Genomic DNA, 25,546 nt, shown 5'->3' with positions numbered 1-25,546 from the left:
CCCAGCCCCAGGCAGATGGATCTGGCTCCTCAGAAATTCACTGCTTTGCCAGACCTGACTGTTGCTCTTCCCTTTTTCTCCAGTGGCTCTGCAGCATCCAAGTTTTCCATTTTGGCTTGCAGAGCTCTCCACAATAACTACCAGCCTCTCATGTCTGCTGCCCATACACAACTGCTGAAGGCAACAAAGCAATATGCAATCAGCCTGAGAGGCTTATCGTTATCAGCTTAGGAGATGTAGGTCTGCAGGGAATTTTAATCAGCAGAGACACTTTCGCACCCAAAGAGACAAGGTTGATATCAATTCCCTTAAATGGGCACCAGCAGAGCTGACCTGCAGTTCTTGGGACTCTTCCTCTGGTCATCCTGGCTGATATAAATCGCTCCATGGACTGCAGCAGTGCCGTGCTGATCCCCATCAGCTAAGGCTCTGCCTCTTCAGCCGCAGATGTACCCTGCAAAGCTTAATTTCTCTGCTGCTGAACGAATTCCTTTTCTGCATGGAACACGCTGTTGATTTCTCTTGCAATTTTGAAATGGACCCTAGGTAAAGGCCACCCCGAAAAGTTGTACTGGGCCACAGCAGGCTGCTGCTATCTAAAAATGACTCATGGTGTTCTGGGTCAGTACTTAGCTGCACGAGCAGTTTTGATCTGTTTTTTCTCCGTCTCTTTGAGGGCACGCTGCACTTGGCCTGCTGTACTGTACCACACTGTGCAGCAGTAGATAATAGGGACTTAGCAAGGTGTTAGCCTGGATGTGCGTGTTTCAGAAGAGGGGATTAATATGTGGGGGCTTGTCTGGGACTCCTGTAGACTCCGGGTTTGAAATGCCAGAGTATTTACACTGGGCTTTATCCTTTGTTTTCCCTCTGTCAACATCTCCATTAGACTCTGATTCCTTAAGAGAATCACATGGTTGACATGATTCCAGCTAAGAGCTATTGACTTTTTTTTTCTTTCTATAGTTAGATGAATTGTCGGTTTTGCCGTTTTGCTCCATGGCTGTATGACAGTCAGGACTGATTGTGTCTACATCTCCCAGGAGGCAAAGAAAAAGAGACATTGGGGGTGTTTTACTTTCTTATCTCTGGACTTACCTTCACTGAAGAGCTAAAGCATGTGATTAGCAGAGGAGTTACTCTAGTTGGGTTAACTGAGTTTGAACAAAACAACTGCAACAGTCCGTGTGGTTTAAATGATGATTGGAAACAGTCATCTTGAGGGTTATCGTTATGAAAGATAATTAAAGGATATTAAAAAACTAGGCATGGACTGAAACTGGATATGTTCAGCCTCAGTCTCCAGCAGGCTTAGGAAACAGAGCATGTGAAATCAAAAGAAGGCTGTTTTTTAACTTTAGAGAGGGTCATCAGAAAAACTTTAATACAGTTTAAATAATCATCTGTAACAATACCTTCAGATTAGCTTTTCTGAGAGTCTGAAGTAGGGCCAGTTTATAAATTAATTCCCAGTTAATTGAGCAGGAACTTGCCCATCCTGATGGGCACAGAGGGGAGTAGTGGGGAGGCTCAGGTAGACCACAGGCACTTCAGTGTTAGGTTGCCTTTGCTCGGGATTAGGGATGTGTTTGATGTTCAGGAGTTTTTTCTTGCGAATTATCCCACAGCCCCTGCTACACCACTGAAATTCCCATGTTGTAAACCCAGGACCCATGTGTGTCAGATGCCCACAGCTGCTTGGTCCTCATTTCATCTATCACTAAAATGAACATAAAACTTTGGGTTTGGTACAGACATTTCCTATGCAGCCTAGGCTAGATATTTAAACTTTGTGTCTCCTTAGTTTCTAAACCTTTAAATGATGATAATGGTCCTATTCTACTGCCAATTCTCTGTTAGATTTTGGGGAAGTCTGGCAATAGGGCACATAGGCATGTACCAAGATAGGCAAGGCGGAGAACTGGAGGAAGAGATAACACCAGTGCTGTATGGCCTGTGTTGTAGTTGCATCCAAGTTAATGCTTCACTAGCAAATATTTGAAAGTTCAGTTGTTTAGATAAGGTTGTAAAACTGGCTATTTTTTTCAAGCTGCCAAAGGTGCTGGAGGCTAAAAGAGACCTATTGGGTTAGAAGATGTTCTGGGACTGTTTTCTTTAAGGGCTTTGTGAACACTTGGTATAAAGAAAATGAAAGCTTTATTTTATGTTCAAGCTTTATTTTAGGGAGATATGCCATTAATCAGGTCTGGCAGCAACAGGTAAATGCTCCACTGAGGTTATTTTGTTGAGGGTAAGTCTGCAAGATACCATAGGGTAAGTCATCATGCAAAATGGCAGCCAGCCACTCGTGAGTCAATTAGTGCACTTGGAAGCCAGGTTACTATTCACTGTGAACAGAGCTGGCCAAAAACCATCATTCTTTGCCAGAAAATTTAGTGTTTTTCTTTTTCGGTTTTCAGACACACTGGATTGAAGCCTTTTTTTTTTTTCCTTTTTTCCCCCTAAAAATCCAAGGAACTGGAAACTTCCTGAATTCTACAAGTGCTGAGTGGATTTGCTGTTCTCCTCAGTTTCTCTGTTAAGGCCATCAATGAAATTGTCATTTTCATTGACCTGCTATGGCTGGTTTCCAGGCTCCTCTGCGAGGGCCAGACTTAAAGAGTACATATCAAACACACAGCTTTCAGCTACCCTGGCCATGGGGCAGACCTGCCTGATATCTTTAGTCCCAAATAAGACACCTGGAAATTTCTAAGGTCTCCAGATATAGATCCAGACGCAGCTGAAGTTTGTTGAACCTGAGTTATTGCAAGAAAAACATTTTAGACTCAGTGTGCAAGTGTTTTTTTTTTAATCAAAGCTGTATGAGATATTCACTCTGCCTCCTCTAGCACCTAACTTTAACTTGTCTATTAAAAGTTCAGCCTCACTAAGCCTCACGTAAAGAAAATCCTGAACAGTAGTTGATTAGGTCTCTCTTAGGTCCTCTTAGGTTGATTCATAGCAAGGTTCTAAAAAGCTTGGAAATGTCCTCTGGAAGAGCAGCAGAGCTCTATATACTATATAATGACCTTCTGGAGATGAGGCTGTCAAACATGCAGTTTTAGATGCCTAAATAAATATCCAGTATTATGAGACTCTTCCCTGACAGCTCTAATATTGACTATCCAAACTACCTACAATGTCATATATTCCACTGATGCCAGTGCCAGAGACTTCAGATCTTACAGGCTACAAAATCAGCATCCAAGAATATCAAATAAATCAGGCCATTTTGGGAAAGAAGTAGGTGCATTTGAACCTGGCTCTATGGGACTCTTCAGGGCTGACAAACAGTTGCTGATAAGTTTTTGTGGAGAAAAAGGGATTCCACATGCCAGACTGCAACTTGAAAACAGGATAATATGACATAGTAGGAGACTTCCTCACACAAAACCCAGCACAGTCGAAAACACGGGACATCAAACTCTTCCTGTACTGTACTGCCAAGAAACTGATGTCAGTTTGGGTTGGCATCAAGCTAACTCAAAGTCATGGAAATGACAAAATGGAGAAGGGCTTGTAAGGAATTAAAGGATGGAGGTTAACTAATGCCATTCAGTAAGGTCTGAGAGATAATAAATCTTGTCATTCTGACTTTTGATAATTTTTTTGATGGAGTCACAAGTCTGTCATGTAAAATCAAGTGGTGACATTGTGTTCCTCAAACTCTGCAAGTCCTACTGCAAGGTGATTTGGAGAGAGACAACTAGTGCTACATAGTGAACCCAGTGTGTCCACATCATAAGGAAGTCAAACATGATTAACTGATACTTTAAAATAAAATAGTAGATGAGGACACCTCGTTTCATAGGTGTTTTCTAGTGGAGTCTTTTGGGATCTTATTTGTTCCGGTGCTGTTCAATAACTGTCTCAAATTATCTGGAAGAAACAGGAAAATCAGTATTCACAAAAATTGCACATTGGTCCAGACCTCTCATTAAGTGGACACTGTTGAAAATATCTGCTAAACTATGGCCAAAAGTGTATGTATAAACCTGGGGACAATGAATTTATGTCACACTTCCAAGACACGGGTTTGTATTAAGGAAAGCAGAGGTGGGTTTGAGAAAAGCAATGCTACAACTGTGTAGATGTAAGCTATACAACTGAAGTGGAGAACATAAAACAGGTGATAAAAGGTGATATGTCTATTTTCAGCATTAGGTGATGAGACTCACTAATTGATATTGTGTCTTTTATCAGAGAAAGAGACAAGTAAAATTAGAAATGAGTGTCAAAAAAGTTACAGGGGTGAAATCCTGAAAGTATGCTCCATGGCAAAAGCCTCAAGGAGCTGTTCATTTATTTTACTCAGAAGATGGCTAGGATGTGAGCTAATTATGGTGTGCAAATACCTACAGGGCGGTGATATTTGTTTCGCTTCCTGGCTTTTTGTTTTCCAGGCAAAGCTGGAACGAGAGCCCGTTGCAGGAAACTGAAGCCAGACACACTAGACATCAGTGGATATTTTTAATGTTGAGGATAATTAACAGTTGGAATAATATACATGAGGACCTGACATCCTCCAAGGCTTGGATCTTTTAATTAAGGCTCGGAGGATGAGAGCAAAGACTAACACGAGTGTTGCTGTGCTGCTTTCCCTGGACTATCTCTGTAATTGGCGGAGATAGCGAGACTTTTCTGGAGGGAGAGTTGGAGCAGGAGCCAAGCTTTTCCCCTGTCTCTGCTGGCTGTAGAGGGTTTCCGGAGAGATCAGCTTTATTCCTCTGTATCCGCAGGCATAATTCATCACAAAATGCATTTTATTTCTGGTATTCATGAAGAGCTCAGTGCAGCGGGACCTGGGAAGTGCTGTGGCCAGGCTGATGCGGGAGGTCAGACTGAGAGATTAGAGCACCCTCTTCTGCTCTAAAAATTTAAAGCAAAGGGATACAGCTGTGGTTTAAACTTCCCATGGGGCATGTTACGGCAGTATGAATCCCTGCATCTGCCACTCGTTTCGGTGAATAAAGGCAGGTGTCAGGAACTGATCTTGTAATGCAGCATTGCAAAGCAGCTTCAGTCCATGGTGAGGTTGTTGCAGCAATGATGAGCTTAAGATTTGAGGGGGAAAAAATGCAAGGAGACATTCATAGGGTCTTAAACTTTAATGCTAATTCCAGCCAGTTGAATTATGTCTCACTTCCTTAACTTGTTTCTTTCTTTGTGAGATGGATCAGGCAGTGCCAGGACCTGAGTTTGTTCTGCAAAGGTGTGAGTGTTATCCCTAGTCCTGCCCTGAGCAAGTACTGTATGCATGGGATGGATATGGCAGAGCTACCTGGGATAATCAGCTTTTCATAGCTGATGGCAGGAAGGGTAGATTCCTGCCACTGCTATCACTTCATTACATGAGGGTCCTTTCAATGGCAAACAAGAAGCAGAAGACAAAGGAGAAAGTGATAAACATTTTAACTCACTTGGCTATGGGAAAAATTTGAATTGTTAAAGCTCAGAGAAATTATGTCAATAAAAAGACCTCCATATCGCTTAGTTTTTAACCTTTCATTGTCGGGTGCCTGACTCATATTTTTTTCAACACAGGAGATTTTAATGCTATAAATATCCCCCAGAAGTAAGTCACTGGAGCATTGCAACTACTCTGAGAGACCTTGATAATATTGACGACCCTGAGTGAAATTAAACTGTGCAGTATCATTGTTTATACTGGAAGAAATGAGACAACAGTAAGCACATGATACATGAATATAGATATAGGTATATATAGATATATTTGTATATATATGAATGAAACTTGTAAGTTCTATTTAAAAAAATCAGACTTTAAGCTGCAAGGATTTTATTTAATTTCACACTTTGATCAAAATCCAGTGTCCACCTAAATGTTCATACATAAGAAAAAAAATTCCCCAGTCTCTCATCATAACTCATGTAAGTCAGATTCCCTCTAATGCACTAGTAGCATACAAAGCAGTGTTCTCAATTTAGACCTGAAGTTAGCACAGCCCTTAAGTACTTTCTAAATGTTAAGTACCTTGGTAATTTCTGATAACTTTCTTGAGCTATATCAGTCTTCAATGAAGGACATATTGGGAACCTTCTTGAATATGGGCCACACAAGGGAATGAATGAAGCCGTGGAGAGAGCTGTTCTCCCCGTTGCATCTGAAAGACTTTGTGGCTTTCCACAGTCATTAGTCATGAAGAGAGAACTGCTGCTGAACACACGTCAATGAGACGTGTGAAATTTATATGAAGTTAATACAGCTAAAAGGTTGAATTACAAATGCTTCCCTCTATACCACAAGTGCTGGTCCTACGATACCAGCTAAATTATTGCAAGGAGCTTCTTAGCTAGGACAATCATGGAGAAATTCAAGGTCTTTTCAGGATGATAGTTTTCTTGCAAGGTCCACTAAGAAGGAAGGTGTCTGGGAGTGTGGAGAGGGTTAGTGGAAAGCCTAGGTGTAGAGAGAGATCTAAAGGACCCAGGGAAATAACCAAGAGTATTTTGCTGCAAATGTAAAAAGCTCTATGTGTGGTAATGAGGACAAGAAAGTATCAGGCAACGGGTGCCTGTAAAACATCAGCAAGATGGTGGAGCCAGAACCCAAATATTCTGCTTACCCCAAACCTAAAATAGCTCTTGGCTCTGCTGCTTACAGGGCAGAACAGGAGCTATCCCTGCTGTGGATGCACAGAGACTTAAGGAGCTGTTCTGCAGGGGCAGGTCTCAGGAGCTAAATCCCCCTAATCCAAGGGCAGAGCTTTAATATGCCATCCCCATAATTACTGAGTTAGACGTGAATAAGTCTCTGCATTGAGACGGTTGGGAGGGAGGCAGCCTTGGAGCTCTGCAAGACCTGCATCAAGGGACAAAGAGCTCTGGGAGAGGTAACTCAGGCTGTGAAAACCTGGAGAAGGATGGTGCTCACCAAAGGGGACCTGGGAATATTCTGACTCTGCATGAAGGGTCTCAAAGCACCCACCTAGTTGTGGTGGCCCATGCAAACCACAAATTCAAGGAGGACCAAGCATCACCTCTCCCTGGGGCAGGACCCACGTCTCAGGAGAGCCACTGCTGCTGATGAGAAGCTGCTCAGTTGGCGAGTGGCTCCTTCTGGAGGACTCTCTCCATCGTGCTACAGGAGCTGCAGATGTATTTATAGCATGCGCTGTTCTCCAGACCTCTACATTTTGTGTCTCAGTGGCTGGTGATCCAGGATAAAAATACTTCTTCAGTAATGAACAGGTAAGCTGGTATGGGGCCCGCTACTTTTAGAGCACAAACCTGCTTGGATCAGCAAATTTTCTAAGCCACAGGGTGACACTGTGTGTGGCAGGGAGACTATTGTGGGCTTGTGATTTCAGCCCCTGGCAGTGAAGGGTGAGGTTGTTATCCCAACAAACTCATGGCTGTTAGTTGTTGACCAATGATGTTTTAAACCAAGAGTGAACCCAAAACTTTTGCCACTATGTGTGAATTAACAGTCCTTTATCTAAATCCGAATCACAGTCCTTCTTCTCTCTCATTTGTAATTGTATGTTTGTCTACCTCCGTTCATTCTGCCAGGTTTAAAAGACTCTGCCAAGCGAGATAAAGTTGTCCTGAAAAAGCTTTTCAAAAGATTTTAGAATCATGTGCACACATATATGTATCTATATGTACACACATATGTGGGTCTATATATATGTGCATATGTGCGTTCATGTATATTTGTATATATGGACTCTGATTCATACTCAAAACTCACTGAGTATTTTGGGTTAGCAAAAGTTGCCATCTCAGTGTGTTTCACCTTTTTGTTTTATATGTTGTTGTTCCATGCGGAGGTGTATATGGCTTGGGATTTATCTTTCTAAAGAACTAAAAATGTCTTTTATCAATAGGTTACGTTTACTGCTGTAAACAAAGTGGAGTCACTCTTCACTGTGTGACTTCAAAACATATTTCAAAGCACTTAAAAATGACTGTTTATATGCGTGTCCATTTCAGGACTATTGTAACTTGAACTGAACAGTTATAATATTTGCCCATGTGGTGCAACGGCTGATATGGTGCCTATAGATGTGTTTATGCAGGTTCTTGGCACCACATACACTTACACCTTGAGAAGACAACAGTTGTGTACTTTGGGCTGACTCGGCTGTACTTGCATGCACTGAACAAATATGCATACAGGAAGGCAAATGTAATCTACTTTTCTCCCAGCAGCTGGTAGTGCACTGCTTGGCTTCCTGAAGAATTCAGCTTAGATCTACCCATCTGTAAAACAATGTCATTTCTCCTACTGTGTCCTAACAACTTGTTCTGGGTGCTGTCAAGGCACATTCAATTGCATCAGTTCAATACTGGAAATTCATTCAAGACATTTCTCCAGGCTCTCTGGTGGCTGCTGCTGGGAATAATCGTACTTTGCTCTCCAGCACATTGCTCTGTTTTTCAAATTGGACTGCTCGGACCCTGGAACTGTGACCCCTTCTTTTCCAAAGCCTTTCCCCATGTGGCTGCCAAGTTAGCAGTGGGACGAATAAGCAAAGATCCTTCACTAAATCTTGGCCAGAGGCTGGATTATGTAATCCTGCAAGAAGAATGTGAGACATCTAGAGCTCTGACTAGTTTCATGAAGTTTGGAAAGCTTTCTTCAGCTTTCATAGGCCCTCTGAACCCTGGCTTCTGTGAGGCGGCTGCACTTTTAGGGGAAAACTGGAACAAAGCCATCTTCTCATGGATGTGCATCAATTATAAACTGGATTCTACCATCCACCACCCTACATTTGCAAGGACCTTGCCCTCTCCAACCCGAGTTTTGTTTACAATAATGAAATATTTTCACTGGGCCCACGTTGGCATTATTTCTTCCAATGAGGATATTTGGATGGACACAGCCAACAAGTTAGCGAGTGCACTCAGGAACCAGGGGCTTCCTGTAGGCATTGTTACATCCATGGGTAAAGGGGAAAAAGGCATTGAAGACACTTGGCAAAAGATTAAAGAAGTTGGTGGCATTAAAAGTAAGTGTTTTGAATCTTATTCCCCTTGTTCCTCCTGAGTAGGGACTGCGTCGTTATCCAATGGGCAAAGCCTAGAGAAAGAAATTCTCAAGTCATTTAAGTCAAACAGAATTTTATCTCTGACTTTAATGAGGCCAGGATTTCACCAAAGAGAACCCTGGGCATTTTGTATGTGATAGAAATGGAATATAATAGCATTCTATAGCAATCAAAGATTGGGTCCACGTTGTTTGGAAAGATAACACTTAATAAAGATGGGTATCTGCATTTGACTCTTTGAAGCGTAAAGGGGGGACAGGTTTATAGGAAGCTTTTGTATTGTTGCTGTTTGGGATTATCAGAAATCTCATGCTTTGGAAATGCTGGCATTGCTACCTGAGTCCAGTAAAGGTATCAGAAGGGAAATCCAGTGCTGTACACTGCACACTGAAGGAGTGGAAGGGCCTCTGTTGGTGTACAGCACAGGCAGTGAAGAATAATCTCTGTGCTCATGAGGAAAGTGAGACAGAGACATGTTTTCCTGGCATAGGGCACTGTCAGAAGGTCTGTGATCCTGGATGTACCTCTTTACAAACAGCACTGTGCCAAGGAAGTACAGTGTGAATCCAGATGATGATGCATTTTAGCTCAGTGTTTGACTGTCTGGCTAAAGGATAACAAAGGTAACAAGAGCTGTCTAGCTTGGAAGTTTGTCTGTGCCCAGATCTGTGCTTGAGACCAAATCCATCTTGGGTGGGTTCATGTCATCACCTTCACAGCTCTCCATGTGAGTTAGAGGTGCAGGGCTCCTTTCAATAGGGAGAACCAGTCATTCTTCAAACATGACCTGTCTGACCAGCTTAAGCTCCCCACTATAGCATGAGATGTATATAAGTACCTGTTTCTTTCCTTTAAGTCTCAGGGAAGTCTGAAGCCATAGCTCAGACACCCACCTATGGGTGTACTGCTGTGGAACAGTCTAAGGGACCATTTGCTGTCCTTGAGCCAAGTGGCACGGACCAAACACACAGCATGCCAGAGGGCTTGGGTTATCTTTTGGGCCCCACATTATGCTGCCATGGCCCTAACAAATTATCATTACTTTCTGTGCATTTTTTTCAAAATTCAGCTCAAGGTATCAGAAATAATGTGAGGGCTGTGTTGTAGCCCATAAGAATGTTCCCTTTACATCATGAAATTAAGGGGATGTGTTTGTACGCCTGAGGTGTGGCATGACAGTGATGGGTGTGAGGGTGTGAAGTCTGCTGGGATAGTGCTGTTGAAATAGGCAGGACAGAAGGAGCCAAATCTAAAGCAAAATCTCCAATATTATTTATTGAGAATAGATTTATCTCATAAAATATTCCTGGATAGTGTCTTGGAAGTAGCTAGCTGGTACAAAGTCAAACCTCACTTACGAGGCCTAGGATGACCATGGTATCAGGTACCAGAAAGCCATCTAGGATTCATGAGCAGCCTGAGGTCATATTAACTTTGGATGTGAGGCTACAGGCATCTCTATATCCATATGCATAGATCTGGGTCAGGGAGTGAGCTGGACATTATCAAGACCCAATGTGGACCTCACCAATGAAAGCTGCAGTGCTCTTCTAATTGGACTGTAGCTTTATCCAAGACAGAAGAGGACCAAAGGAGCCTTGTTTCAGGTCACCAAGTGGGTTCAGAGTCTATAATCCTCCTGCAAAAGCTCCAGGGGTGGTTGATCCCTTCATAGATGAAATGTGAATACACACACATAGATATAGGCAAATGAAAGGTCCTTACTCACCTACTGAAGCGCCACAAATAGTCCATCCCTCCAGTTAAACTTTTGTAGGTTACAAAGCCTCCTAGCCCTCTCACTGAAGGGGTTCACGTATGCAGCAGGCAGGAACCCAAGTGGGAATGTGCCCTCTTGGGGGGAGAATTCCAGGTACCTCCATAACAGTATGATTACTCTTAGGCTTGCTTGTAGGCTTTCCCTTCTCCCCAGGAGACAGTGGCTGCTTCATACAGTTTCTTCCCAGAAGCAGCATGAAATAGATGGAAGAATAGAAAAGAAGTAATCTGAGATGGCATTGTTTTCTAGTATTGGATGTTGGGACTTCTTTTACTTCCAGAGGACTTTTATGGACTCTAGAGCCCCTCTAGACCCTAACCAGGACTCAGTTCCTCTCTGCTGGTTTCCTGGTTTGGGGAAGTTTCTCAAGTGAATAATGGAGCAGCTGATAAGAAGATGTTGCCTGTAGTTTGTAATAAAAAGACATTGAAACAAATGAATGCATTTGGGGTGTGAGGAAGACCCCACCTAGAACTACAAGAATGGGCCAGGAGAGGAAGGATGGAGCTGAAGGAGGAAAATAATTCAGAAGGAGGAAGATGATGAAGAAATGAAAGATCTATATCTGAGCAACCAAAGTTCAGGGACAGTTCGGCTCTTCTGATCTAAATCTTCTGCTCAGTCATGTCTATAGGGCTTCTCAGATATTAATCATTTCACTGAGCTGATCAAACATTTCAAACTCTTTCCAGTTCAACCCATTTTACTTGACTTTAACAGTCAATACTCATGATAGGCCATGGAAGGGAGCAAACGTTATCCCTTAGTTTTTGCTGATGAGGAAATCAAGGCAAAGAGCAAGCTTTACACAAGATGCTTCAACAAGGCAACAGTTCAACTCTCTATGAGAATTCAAAGTTCCCTTGTTCTCAAACAAGTATCCATACCAGTTCATTCCTAATGACTGAATTCAGATACAGATGGCAGTTAGCATTAAACAGGATTGTCCATGCTATGAAACCTTAGTGCTTCCAAGGAGTTGACAGGATCTGGCCCTGAAACTGCTGTAGTTATTGTGCTCTCTGTTTTGCACCCACCTTTACTGATGCATCTGTAGCAAAAAGCAGGCACGAACTTCCACAGAAGCAGGGATGGGCAGAGGATGAGAACATGGGAAGGGTAGTACTGCAGGGTGGCCAGGCTCTTCTTGAGAAGAATTGAGCTGGTTTTTCTCCATCTGTAACAGTGTGGAAGAGCTGCAGGTTTGAGAATATTCCCATTAATATTGCAGCTAATTATGCTTCAAGGCTTCACAGTGCACAGATATTTATTAGGAGTTGGTGACCCACCCCAAAGCCCAATACAGGACCTGAAAATGCTCTCATTTGGTTTACCTACTTTTGCTGAGGCACTTTCCTTTTTAAGGAGAGGCCACAGCTACTCTATAGATCCTGCTCCTGCCTGGTTTATTAGCAGGCAGGTCTCCTTTGCAACCTTCCTTCCTATTACTTCTCTATTTTGCTGTGCTGACTGACTCCGAGTTTTAAAAGGCTGTCTTGGGTGAGAGAACCAGAGTGCTTCCTTTTGTAAAGGGCCAGCAGGTGCTGTGGAAAGCCCATTACACAGATACCTGTATCTGTCTGTCAGAGTCCAATACTCTCTGACCAGGTTCTTTTAGATATTCCACACACGGAGAGTGCAATGTTTAATATAAAAGTTTACTTTGAAGGTATTTGGTGTTACACAGGATTTTTGATTTAGCAGAGTGATACAGCAATATGCTGAAATCACAATACAAGTGTATACACTTAGCAAAATATAGCAATTGCAATATACAGTTCAATCACGATACCAATGTGATTCCCATTACCTGTCTCTATAATATGCTCACCGTCACGATGGTGGGTGTCTCCAGTCACTGGGAAGAAATATGGATTTCTGGATTGAAGCCAGCTCAAGCCCATTGCGCTCTTCGAAATTCTTTTGTTAGTTGTTCAGGTTTTATACTCTATGTTGGGCTGAGCCACATATACACTTCCCCTATGCCAGTCTGGCTAACTCAGGGAGACATTCACACTCCTGATGATAAACTCAGGAAGAAGCATTTACACCAGTTGATCCACTCAACAGATACGACTGCTTATCTGAAACAAAGGTCACCCTCTGGTCCCCTTTGTGTTGAGATAAAGTCATTTTTCTGTGCAACAGCTGTGGTTAATGAGTCACACCCTATATTCCTGAGCCTCATGGGCACCTCACCCTTGCCCATCTCCTTTGAGCCTTCTCCCGTTGTAGGGGTTTATTGGTCGGTCACACTGTCGCCCACACCAGACAGGGTGGCATGGGCACCACGGCATTTTGCAGGCAGAGACACAGACTCCGAGGTGGCCAGTCATGAACCAGATGTAACACAACACGGTTCCGGAGCCTCTATATGCAGTGACAGGTTGAATGGGTGGAGCTTGGGCACTGATAGTGACTACGTGGTGTCTGTCAGCTCAGGGCACCCAAAGGGAAAATTCACATCTCTCAGCCAATGGCAGCGGAGAGCCATGACTACCCACCACGCTAGCCCATGCCTCACTTTGAAAGTTCTCTCCACTTCACTACAGCTCCAGGAATGGGTAATGCTCACAGCCTCTCTTGACAGATGTTGCAGACCTCAGAGGTTGAACAAGAGGAGTGTAGCTCCCCAAATCCTCAATACATTGCAGGGTGGGAGACCATTTGGGTCTGACTTGATGCAGTAGGTCACACAGCTCTTTCACTGGGGGGTCTGTTTTGTATTGAAACCCCCAAATGGATTAGTGATGTTGTCTGTGATCATTGTGTTTCAGTTGTACTTCTGTGCATGCATTCTCTGCTCATTGGAGGGGAAGAACAGGCCGCCTTACTCACAAAAGCTCAGGAAATGGGACTAACAGACGGAAGATACGTCCTCATTCCATATGACACTTTACTTTACAGTCTTACATACCAAAACAATTCATTCTACGCTTTTGATGACAACAGCAAGCTCCAGGAGGCATATGATGCTGTGCTCACGATCACACTGGAGTCTGGAGAAAGGACTTTTTATGACGCATTCAAGGAAGCTAAAGAAAGTGGTGAAATAATCAGGGAGTTGGAAGCCACCCAGGTAAATACTCTTTCTCTCTGGCTTTTCTGGGAGGTGGTAGTGGGAGACATGGGTCATTGTTTTATAAAGGGACAAGTAATAATTATAGAGAAAGCACAGGGGAGAGACAACTCAGACTGTGCTTGTACTTTGAAGTAAATATGGTGAAGGTTGAATTTAGTCTGCATTCATCTGGAAAGGCTCTTTCTCCTGAATATCTGGTGATCTAACTTAGAGTTACTTAAGCTGCAGAACCATGCTGGGGATTCAAAGATTGAATCTGGGGCTGTCAGATTTTGTTTGCTAAGTGCTAGCTGCATTAGGACCAAGTTAGAGAGGTCTGTTCTGCCGTGGATGAAATCAGAGGAGTTTTTAAAGCACCAGAATAAGATATCCACATGCCTGAGAATCTGTGGGGAAGCTACAGGTAAACAAAATACTGTATGCTTCTAGAGGGAGATGATTAGGAGCATTACCACCTCATTCTTCTTAGTGCTATAGTCAAAGTTATGCTTTCAAATGTGTCATCACAATCATCTAAATGTCACCAGTAGCCTATAAAAAGCACAGTCATTTTCTACTCTGTAGACATTACAAGAACTGGAGAATCTGTCACACTGGTGAGGGGTTGCAGGATTCGGCTGAGCTAAACTCATGCCACTATTATAACTGAAAAATTGTAAGTACTTTTAAGGTACAATTCATCAGATCTGCATTAGAAGTCTACTTTAGAAGAGGATGAATCATGCCTTAAAAGCAACCATTTTTTTTCCCTTTGCTATAAAGAGAGCTCAGGTTAACTATACTGAATGTAGAATTCAACATTGTAGATGTCTGAATCTGCTTGATGAATCCCACCACAGATGCCAAATTCTATGGCTCCCGACAGCACTTCTCATCTCAGTTTTTCAGGATTGTCAGTCTAAGACTATAAGCTCTCTTTTCCCACCAACTGTGAATGATCATGCAACTGCAAAAGCCACCATGTGTGTTTTGGGGGGAGGGGGAGATGTAACAGCTTTCTAAATCAAGTCCGGAACAGAAGGGATCAAAGCAAGGAGAAAAAGCTCTGAGACCCCAAAGAAAGAATTTGCTCTGGTTCTACTTCATGAATTGTATGTTTTATGAATAAACAATGCCCTGACAGAGAGGACTGACCACCTGGGCATGACATTTTTCCACCTGGGAAGGGGAGGCAAACCTCTTGCTATGATCTTCTCTTCATGGAAGATTATTTAGCCTAGCGCTTTGAGGCAGGGTGTGATGAAGAGCCAACTCAACATCACACTCAAGTCTTGGCTCTTCCTATAACAAAGTAAATTTATATGGTTTTAAAAATATTTTGAGAGTACATTTTTGACAGCAACCATAGGAAAAAGATGGATATTCAAGGTGACCCATATATTTTGGTCCATTCAGAGCTACCTTCAATATAAGATTCTCCAAACACATTACTCTGTGAGCCTTAATGCCAGTGTTCAGGTACCTTCATCTTGACATCCCCAATATTTAAGCTGACCAGATGTTTCCAAGGTCTAACGCCTAGACTGAAGGTATAAGTGAGGCCAAGATATCCAAGTCCTCCAGTAAAGCTAGAACCAATATATTGGCTTGAGGGTACACAGACAGCCTGTGACAAGCTTGGAGAACAAAACCGGTGACTCAGTTCTTGAGTTTACAGCCTAGCCAGTGGAACAACCTCTGCCTCAGATGACAAATCAGAGGTTGGCAGCAGTATATCCCGGCCTTAATTTCTCCTGTATTTTCAGGTTTCTCCACTCTTTGGAACAATCTATGATGCCATTTATTTCATGGCAATGGCTATAGACAGTGCTCGGAGGAAAGGAGCCTGGATCTCAGGAACTAACATAGCCATGCACACAAAAAACTTCAGTTTCGCTGGATTTAGCCATTGGATAGAGACAGACGACTCAGGGAACCAACTGAGCAACTACGTGATACTGGACACAGATGGCAGAGGGAACCAGCTCTTCCCAACCCACTTGCTGGACATGTCTTCAGACTCTGTGAAGTCCCTAGGCCGGGCCATCCACTTTCCCAGCAGAGCCCCACCCAAGGCAGATTCTGACTGTTGGTTTGATCCAGATGTTCTCTGCACTGGAGGTAAGAAAGGCAGAAAAACAGTGTTAAATGATGTAGGACCCAGGCCACCCATTTGTTTCATCTTTTCTCTTACTCCAGATGATTGCCCCTTAAATTAGAGCTCCTCAAAGAGAAAAACCTAAACCCAACATATTCATATAAAGATGACCAGTCCTCATGTTGTTCATCATGGGAATCCTATACAGAGATCCCACTGTTGATCCACAAGACTGACATTGTTTATTAGGTCACTAACACTGTTGACAGTGTTACGTGCTGGAAAGAGCTTTCCCATATATCAAGGTGCTGCCAACCACTGTGTCCCTGTCTTTTTGAGGGAGAAGAGTAACAAGAGGATTTATGTTGAAGACACCCTAAGAGAACTGCACAACTGCAGATGTTCTCACCATCTCTTCTGGTTAACACCAACTTCTTCACACAGTTAATTATGAGGCTTTAAGGATCATCTGAAAAAGAAAATAATCGTTACTCAAAATAATTTGAGTTACAGTACCTCACAGAGGTCATAATCAAAGACTTAGAAGGAAAGATATCTGTGCTGTTTGCTGGGTTTGTGAGATAGGGCACTGGTTTTACTTATGACTTTTAATTTGAGGAACTGAGGTGCAGTTTTAAAGTCATCAGAGAAGTCCAAATCTCAGGAAAGGACTCTTAACCTCTGCTTGACATATTTACTTATAATACTACACAGTTACTCCTGCTGCTGCGGGATATGTCCAGAAGTTTCACAAATTCCCACAGTCCCCTTAAAGTATTCCCTAATGAGCTTAACACAAGCCCCAAAGCCCCCTCACGTATGCCATAACAAGTTTGCTCTTTCCCATGAGTCCATGATAATCTTATTTTCCCTTCTTATTAGTTGTAAATTCTGGCTGAACTTTGTCAAGGCTTTGAATGGTTCCTGCAATGGCCTATCCATCAGTGATGAGTTCTCTGGTCTTTGTTATTGCCTCTGTCTCCTGTTCCCTTATGTTTTTGCATCTGAGTGTTTAATTTTTACTTCTCCTGCCTCTTGTCCTGGTCTTTTATGCTCAATATCCTCACAAACCAGCTGTCCTTACAGTCCACATATCCTTACAGGCATATTTGCTGCTTTGGTGAGTCTTTCCTTCCTGTCAGTTGGTGCAGTCCTTTGAAATGACACACATCTCAGTAGGACTTTTTAAAAAGTGGAGGCAACAGGCAGTATGAATCTCACTGCTCCTATATGGTAGAGGGAAGTCCACCCTCTTCATGCTCCTTTGAAAGCCCCAGGATTTGTCGAAAGTGGGCCGACAATTTTGTCTTTTGAAATTATTTCTTTGATCATTAGCTCAATGCTGATGCTGCAAAACCCGCTCCGTTCCCTTGCTGCAGCAGAGGCAGGCATCTCATCCCACTGCTACTGATGTTTGTTATGATAACAGAGTTATGATAACAGAGATAACAGATAATGACTAGAATGCATATTCATTAAACCTTTCTCTTCTCTATTATGTCATGAAAAAATGAGGAGCAAAGTGCAGCAAACAAGACCGGAGGGGAGGGTATGTGCCATTAAACGCCTGCGACTGACTATATTACCAAGGAATATGCTCACATTTCAGTCCATAACTTAACTTACAAGCAAATGAAGAGAATTTGCACATGCAGTGTTTAAGACAATGTAACACTGCTAGCTCCCCCCAGTGAACTTTGTGCTCCAGCTAGCTCTCACTCTCAGCTTAATCAGACACTGTTTCAGTGAATGCAATTGGATTTTGTCTGTTTTCCAGCCTTGGAAGCATTCTTGCGTCATGATGGGTAACAGTGCTCCAGAGAGGCTTCCCTCCTTCAGACAAGTGGCACGATCAGGAAAAGACCTCTTGCTATTGCTCGGTTTTCTGTGCTGGTTTTGATTTACCACATTGCAGCAGAGCTCTCTAAAGTATAGCCAAGCACTTGTGAGTTATACAAGGCAATGATAATAAATAAAAGAACTTCTCTGGGGTTCTTTTTCAAAGGAGCATTCTTCAGACAGTAGTATCTCTGGTGGCTATCTGAGGAAGCTTAGGAGATAGTGCCAAAAAAAAAAAAAAAAAAAAATCCTGACTAAGTATGGAAGATAGCAGCAACAAACTCTGCATTAGTCCTACCATGACGTGATCTGGGACACAGATCCTCTGGAAATGCTAGGAGGCCATGCAGAGACTTGAGATGGGACTTTCATGCCTCTGCACTTCATCGCCGGTTTGTCCAGAAGGCATTTGCTATTTTGTGCAGCAGCCAGACCAACTCCTTCCTCTGTGTCTGGGCCATTCAAAACTCACTCTCATTTCAATAGCAGCTTTCTCAGCAGGCAAACAGAAGCGTGGAGCATCAGGCCCTACTGTACTCATTGGACTTTCCTCCTGTTCAGAGAAGACTTTTGCCTCCACAGCACAAGGATGGTGATTTCTTTCTTCCTCTCTCACTCTGTTTTGACAACAAGCCAATGAAGTTTGAGACCCTTCACTAAGATGCTGACCCAGTGTGCAGCTTTTCTTCTCCTGTCTGCCATGCTCTACGGACTGACACCACTGCCCCCCTGGGCTGGGATTCCTAAAGGAAAACCATTACCATAACTGGGCATCCAGCCCCCACTGGGACCATGTTGACTGGGACCATTTTCTGAGAAGCAAATGGTCCTTTCAGCCCTTTATGATTTGTCTTCCACAAGTCTGCATCTAAACTGACCCAGTCCCTCCTTTTCCATGGTTATAACATTATGCAAGACCTTTGTGGGATGTCTTCTGGCTTCACACTTCACACCAGTCCTTCAGGGGGAAGGAGGGCTACATCTTTGGCAGCTCTCTTGTCTCCTAGGGTTGAACATCGGGTTGCCATCACCCACTCTTACAGAGACCAGAACACACCAGCTGTGTCTGTACATGAAGAACAAACCCTGGTCTCCAGGCCAGTTTGGTGTGGTTTTGCTCATTCTCATACTATTCAAGGTGAACATCCTCTGGGGAAAGCTGATTGGGTCTTCACTGCATGTTGATGGAATGAAAACTTGGTCTACATCTGTATGAGCCTTGTTCCAGACTGGAGCATGATAGCATGAGGTGTGGGAGATCAGGGCCCTGGACTGAAGCAGGAAGTGAGTCCAACTGACAGCAAAACCTGGCAGGAAAATTTCAGCTAAAATAAAATTATTGAAATGACATTATTGAAATTATTATTATCCTGGCTGTTTCTGAAAACAATACCAATTTCCAAAAATTCTTACAGCTTTCACTGGGAAAATCTAGGTCTTGTGCTTATGTGGTGGCATGCAATTTTGGAACAAGACTGACTTAGATTGATAAGTCTTTTATCAATCCAAATTTCCCCATACTTGTTTGTGTTTAAGGATCTCTGAAGATAAAAAGAATAAAATAAAAATAAACAAAAGACAGAAGGGGCAGAGACAGCAAACGCTTCCCATCGGAACTGAGCTCATCCATCCACGTCAGCTTCCCTTATCTTTCTAGCAAAGAAATTCATGAGCAAAGCGTCCGTTCCCAGCACCTTCTATCAACGGGTGATGAGGAAGACATCAGCCTTGTCTTGCTACCCGTTGGTCTGCTCTTTTCAGCGTTAGAAAAATGTAACAGGGAATGAAAAATCCCAGATGGGCTGGTGACTCACACTGGCAGCCAGTAGGGTACCGCATGATTAAGCTTTTTCAATGTTTCAATTCCTTGAGAGGAGAAGGTCAAATGTTCAAAAGTTATGAACTTTGCAGAAGCTTTCTCCATAATTTAATTTTTCCTTGCAAATCCAGTCCTTATTTACTTGATGAAAAACTGTTTTCCCACTGATCCAGGGCTCTGAATCTGTTATATAAACAAAGGACATGTAAATAAATAATTAAAGTATTTGCACTCTCATGTAGATAAAGTCATTAAGTAATGTCTATACACAAATTAACGTTACATAGGAAATAGCCTTCTAGCATCCTCGTAGCTGAATATTTGATTTTGCAGTCCGGTGTTCTATTAAAGAGATTTTTCAATATTATTGCCTAAATCAAAGGGACCTTCTAATTCACTGTCTGATTTTTTTTTTTTTCTTCTTCTTTGCACAGGGATTGAACCTACAATCATGATCCTGGGACTAATGCTGGTATTTGCTCTGGTGCTATGTGCTGTGGGCCTGGCTTCTCTCATCAGGTGAGAATTTCAGTATATATCTGATTTATTGCTAATTTTAGCTTTTGTGGGAGTTTTGCACTTTAAGCAACATTTGGACCATGTAACTTATAGCAGGTCTGGGCGTGGTTTTTGCCCTTCAGCTACACCTCTCTTCTCTTTATTAACAGAGGGTGGCTTGAGCACTCTGGACAGATCTAGGGCTGTATCTCGTTGATTCTAGCAATCTCTGGAGGAGCCAATTTACACTTAAACGTGTTCAAGTTTGGAAGGGCATTGCAGTAAACTGTTGAAAGGACTAACTGGATGATGACTCTGAAGTGTTAGGAAGCTGACTATCACTTTGGAAGTGCTAAGTGTGCCAGGGCAGGAATCTGCTTTGAGAACACTGGGGTGGAAACTGAGCAGGCTGCCATGTTAAATGTCTATTTTGTTACTCCAGATCATTCTTTTCCTGGATTTCTGTCCCACCTGTTGACTAGTATGGTCATGCTTCCTATCGAGCACATAGTTTGATCCTCCTTAATTTCCCCATGTATTAGAGAGAAGGAGAAAGAGACTCTCTGGAGAGGGTTCAGAGCAGTTAATTAGGATGCTTCATTATTATCAAGTTAATTCACTCTTTGTTTTGCACCAGAGTCCAGGTCCTGGTCATCCGTGTTGCGTATAAATTGGTCTGGGCATGGGATCTGCTCTGGAGCAAAGAAAGCAGTCTCCTAGGGAGGGAACAGTTTCCAACAACTGCATATGTCACGCTCATGTCCTGACTCTGCACCCGGGGTGGACAAGAGCCAGTATGCAATGGGTGGGCAAGGAGCTATGGGGAGCTCTTTGGCCAGGATGGTACGGCTGTAACCTAAGTTAGGCTTCTGCTCTGAGTTGTCCCCGGACGAATCTGTGGCTCCGTCCTGTGCCACTCGGAGCGAGTCTGTTCATTCAGTGGGGACAGTCATCATCTACAGGTGGTTCTGGTCAGTGGACATCAGCAGGCTAGAAATTTGGTATCCAGTCATCTTTAAGCTCAACAGCAAAAGCAGCATCCATGCCTTGCTTGGATTATACACCTAATTTTAAATGACCAAAGTAAGCTGACATTAATTCTGGCCTCAATCAGATGAATGGTGCTTCAGAAATGCCTGCTTTTCTCAGCTGTCTGGAAAGGGAGCCGAAGTGTTTCCTAGCTCAGGAGGAGATGTCTACACAGTGCATGACTGAAATTAGAAGGCATATTTATCCAATAGCAATGTGTTCAATTGAGTAGGGTTTAAATACTCCAAGTATCCTGTATTGTCCCATCCTCTTCTGCCTGTGAAATCATCCCCAAACCTGTTTTCTCTCCAATCTTGAATCATCCTTCCAAACCCAGATGATATAAGGCCACCCAGCACGCAACACCCCAAACACCTCCCCCGCTTATGACACGCAGCTGCTTCTGATGCTTTATAATTGCAGGCACTGAGGAGTTCATCTCCATCTACTCGTTCTTTAAAACCCGGCTCTGTCCTTTGGCCAGCAGTCTCTGCAATTGCATAAATAATAATAATTAAAAAACCCTACTCTATGTGTAAGCTGTTTCACAAGTACCAGACTGTGCTTGGGAAGGCCCAGTTGTGAATAAAAATATATGGCCATCTGCAGAAAAAAAAAAAAGGCTGGAGTGACTCAGACAATGATTTATCTTAGGGAAGGGCTTGTCTGGAACTAAATTTAAACCACAGTGTGGACCGAGTTCAGATGTGGGAGCTTTGGTCTTAGCTCTGCCAGGGATCTGCTACATAACCTTAAATGAGTCACTTCATTCCCTGTGCTTCGCTTTTGGGAGGGGGATGCTTTCTTCCATGTTTGGGGGAGAGGATGGGATTGCCTGAGCAAAGTTTTTCAGGAAGACAGGCAAAAGGTACAAAAGAGATGAATTTTTGCATGGAGCTGAGTTGGGTGGTTTGGGACAAAATGGTTAGAGAATGATTGCAAAAAGTCATCCCAAGTGATACTTGCAAATATGTGCCCAAGGCTCCTCTGATTTCCAGAGCTGTCCATGCTCTTCTAAAATGCCCAATGTGGAGCGGTATCTGCAAAGGAAAAGTGAATCGTTCTGACCTGTGGAAATTTTGCAAAATGAATTCCTTCCACAATATGGTTACCAAAAGGAATCCTATTGCAACAGGATCAAATTTGCTTTTTGGGGATCTCATCAGGAAAAGTCTTAGCTGTCCGCAGATCAGACCTTTTCTGGAGTGTAAACAGAATTCATTGAACAAAGAAGTGACATCTGCATCTCTAGGGAGCTTTTCTTTTCCTTCTCTGTTTCTTCCTAATGAGTATTTGATGTCCTGTGGGTACAGTACGCTTTGCGTTGCAGCTTGGCGTCCATTGAAAGAGTGAGTTTGAAAGGATAGTGTGCGACTTCTGTCTCTTCTCTGAGACATAAAATTGCCACTTGGTGGGTACTAGTGTAAGATGAATCCCAACTGAAAAAAAAAGCAACAATAATAATAATTAAACTCTGGGATGTTTCACATTGATTCGAGCAAAGTGGACATAGGCCTGGTTGAACTAGCCCATTAACATGTGGTGACTTGTGTCCTGGCTGCTTTTATAAATTATCTATCGTGCAGTTTCAGGCCTTTAGAAAGGCTGCTGTGCCTGAAAGCTGGTTTATTTGTTCCCCAGCTAGATTAGCTGGTCTAATAAGAACTATTTTTCTCTCCTACTGGCGATATGAAAAACAAAACCAAGCAATACAAAGTATGCATCACATACACATCCATTTTATGTTTGTATCCAGATTGACTCAAGGTGTCCATTTGTGATGAGACCCTTTGAGATTATAGCTTTTGTTGTCCGTGAATTGGCTGAGATCCCTGGATAATCCTTATTGTTTGATTCAGAGGATTTCAATCCTAGTAGGGCATCATGGCTTGTCTACTGCTTTCACCCGTGTCCAGCCCCATTGCCTCACCACATGTGACACTTCCCTAATACTACGAGGAAGACAGATGTTGGAGATTCATATATGTTGTAAACTAGTTACATAGTTAAAAATGATAACTCTCACTTTCTGAATCACTCAGGCATAGTATCCTGAACAGCCAGTTATTCAAGGGGCCTAACAAGATATTACTGACCTTAGATGACCTTGTCTTTGTCAACCCAGAGCTGAATAAAAAGGTAAGTCCTTCCACTCTTGCAATTAATCTGGTGAAAGCAGGACACTCAAAGGCAGGCTTTCTGTATGATATTTTCATACCCATGAAGTTCTGGGAAGGTCATTCACTTCTCTGTGCCTCATTTTTCCCTGTATATCAGATAGTTCCCTATGTGTTGAGTGGTTCTGGATCTCTGATTAGATGCACATGAAGTGTCAGAGCTGTTATGCTGATGTAAAATACTGTTCTTGGTTGTTTTATTCTAACAGCCAGGGCTTATTCTTTGTTCCTGAGGCTGGATGACATAACATGGCTTGTGCCCATACAGACAAATTGTCTTACCCTGTAAAACAAGGTGTCTGCATGTGAACTGCCTACTGGCCACAGTTCCTGGCCTGTGCTAACTCCTGACCAGAGCCAGAGATTGTTTGGGAGAATGTTAACTAGCTCAGGCCAGGACCATGCCCCAAACCATGCTAATGATATGGCCTGCTGTGGGACAGTTCCATTGCATAGGTCACTGATGAAGATACAGGATTTCTCTCCATGTCAGAGGAGAGTCTTCGCTGTGCCTTGCTCAGAGGGACATCTGCCTCTTCTGATGTCTCCCCTGAGCCATGGCATTTCCATCACATAACGTATGGCTGTAGTGTTTCAAGATGCTACATGGGGTCAGACTTATGAGCCTTGCAGAGGCCTGAAGCTGGGGAGCCTGGGAGGTGTGAGAAACCCTTCTAGCATGGGTGAAGCATACAGCCTGGAACTGAGCTGGAGCAGAGGTTTACATCCAGAGGTGTTAACTACCTTACATCTGCTTTCATTGCCTTCCAGAGGCTGACTTTGGACAGTCTGACTGATGCAAACAGTGTAGCCGAGGGCAGAAGCCTGAAATCTGCAGACCCATCCGTTTCCTTGAAAAGTGCAGCTGCCACTCACGAAACCTCCAACGTGGCTTTGTATGAGGTAGGCAGGAACCTAGTGTAGCCTCCCACTGCTTTGGTTCACTGAGCTGCTCAAACAGTAGAAGTCTCGGACTGCAGCACTGTAGATCCCAGGGTCTGAATACTGTTGGTGGTCCCCGAGGGTGGAGGTAGATTATTCCCAAGCAGGGATTTACCAGTGTTTAAGGGGACTCCCCAATATTTTGAGTCATGTGAGGTTTTGATATTAGACAGGTAGCACCTCCATCCATACATGGTGTTCCCAATTCTGGTCGTTATTAGAGATGTCATCACCTGAAGGCACTGTGAAGAATGTTTCTTACCAGACAGAGCTTTTAGATGGATGATGACATCACTAAAAATGACCTTTCTTACAAGACAGGAGCAAAGTACTCCACAGGATTAGGGACATCAAATTCTATTGCCTTTTGTGTCAATAGAGCTGTATGGAGTTTAAGCAAAAGAAGTAGTTAGACTCCCTCCCCCTCTCCCCCTCTGTCCCATGCACACTGTTTTTTCCAAAAATCATGGAGATTTTTCCAGAGAAGGTACAAATGAAACTGGTTCATTAATGCCGCAGAGAAACTCCAGAGAGACACTTTCCCCTTAATCAGTTTAATATTGTTTGTCAGACACCAATAACCACCTTCCAGGCACGATGTTCTGATCCAGGTGAAGGTCTTGCCTCACCCTATTTTCAGAGTGTTTCCTGCTGATATTCTTATTTGGGCGCAATACAGAAAAAATCTACTGCTATGAACATTGAAAATTTCGACCACTCTCAAAGTCAAGGATCTGGAACTCAGATCTAGGTCCCTATATCAACTGTTCTTCAGAGACTTGTTCTGTCATTCATCCACCTGTATTGTGGACAGGGAGACTGGGTGTGGCTGAAAAAATTTGAGACGGGAGCAATACACACTCTGCGGCAAAGCTCCACCAGCATCTTGAGGAAGGTAGGAGCAGGGGCTGACTGGGCATGTGGAGGGAAGGTTATCTGGGGGCCTTTGCAATTGTAGGGGTTTTTTATTCTCCTTGTCTCCTGTTTATCCACTGAATCATGCATCATTGCTCTTAATAATTCGTGCCTGGTGAAATCTGGTGGAATGGACCATGCACAATTGCAAATGACAAGCCTGTCAATGACCAATGTATCACATTCAGCAGCTTGCAAAATCCTGCTGTGGACCTGATACTTCAAAGCTGGTACGACATTGAATGTACAATAAGTCCTCTAAGTGACTGTGTCCTCAAAAGCATAGTGGTTTGCAGCAAATCACCCCTGGCTGTATCAAGGCAGGATAATAGACTAGTAACTATTTTTATGCATTATTTGTTGACTGCTTA

The 25,546-nt window shown here is 43.1% G+C and overlaps 1 protein-coding gene across 1 annotated transcript in view; it reads left to right on the top strand.

The window, feature by feature from the left end:
* The first annotated feature begins 8,587 nt into the window (after positions 1 to 8,587).
* Positions 8,588 to 25,546, top strand: part of GUCY2F (guanylate cyclase 2F, retinal) — a 44,030-nt gene continuing 27,071 nt past the window's right edge. The window contains exons 1-7 of the mRNA XM_067289534.1: positions 8,588 to 8,966; positions 13,575 to 13,876; positions 15,625 to 15,979; positions 20,049 to 20,133; positions 23,184 to 23,280; positions 24,090 to 24,221; positions 25,075 to 25,155. Coding sequence (XP_067145635.1) covers positions 8,588 to 8,966; positions 13,575 to 13,876; positions 15,625 to 15,979; positions 20,049 to 20,133; positions 23,184 to 23,280; positions 24,090 to 24,221; positions 25,075 to 25,155 — 1,431 coding nt within the window. The remainder of the gene's footprint in view (positions 8,967 to 13,574; positions 13,877 to 15,624; positions 15,980 to 20,048; positions 20,134 to 23,183; positions 23,281 to 24,089; positions 24,222 to 25,074; positions 25,156 to 25,546) is intronic.

Source organism: Apteryx mantelli, chromosome 1 (assembly GCF_036417845.1).
Source record: "Apteryx mantelli isolate bAptMan1 chromosome 1, bAptMan1.hap1, whole genome shotgun sequence".
NCBI lineage: Eukaryota > Metazoa > Chordata > Aves > Apterygiformes > Apterygidae > Apteryx > Apteryx mantelli.
This window is presented reverse-complemented; position numbering and strand designations above follow the sequence as displayed.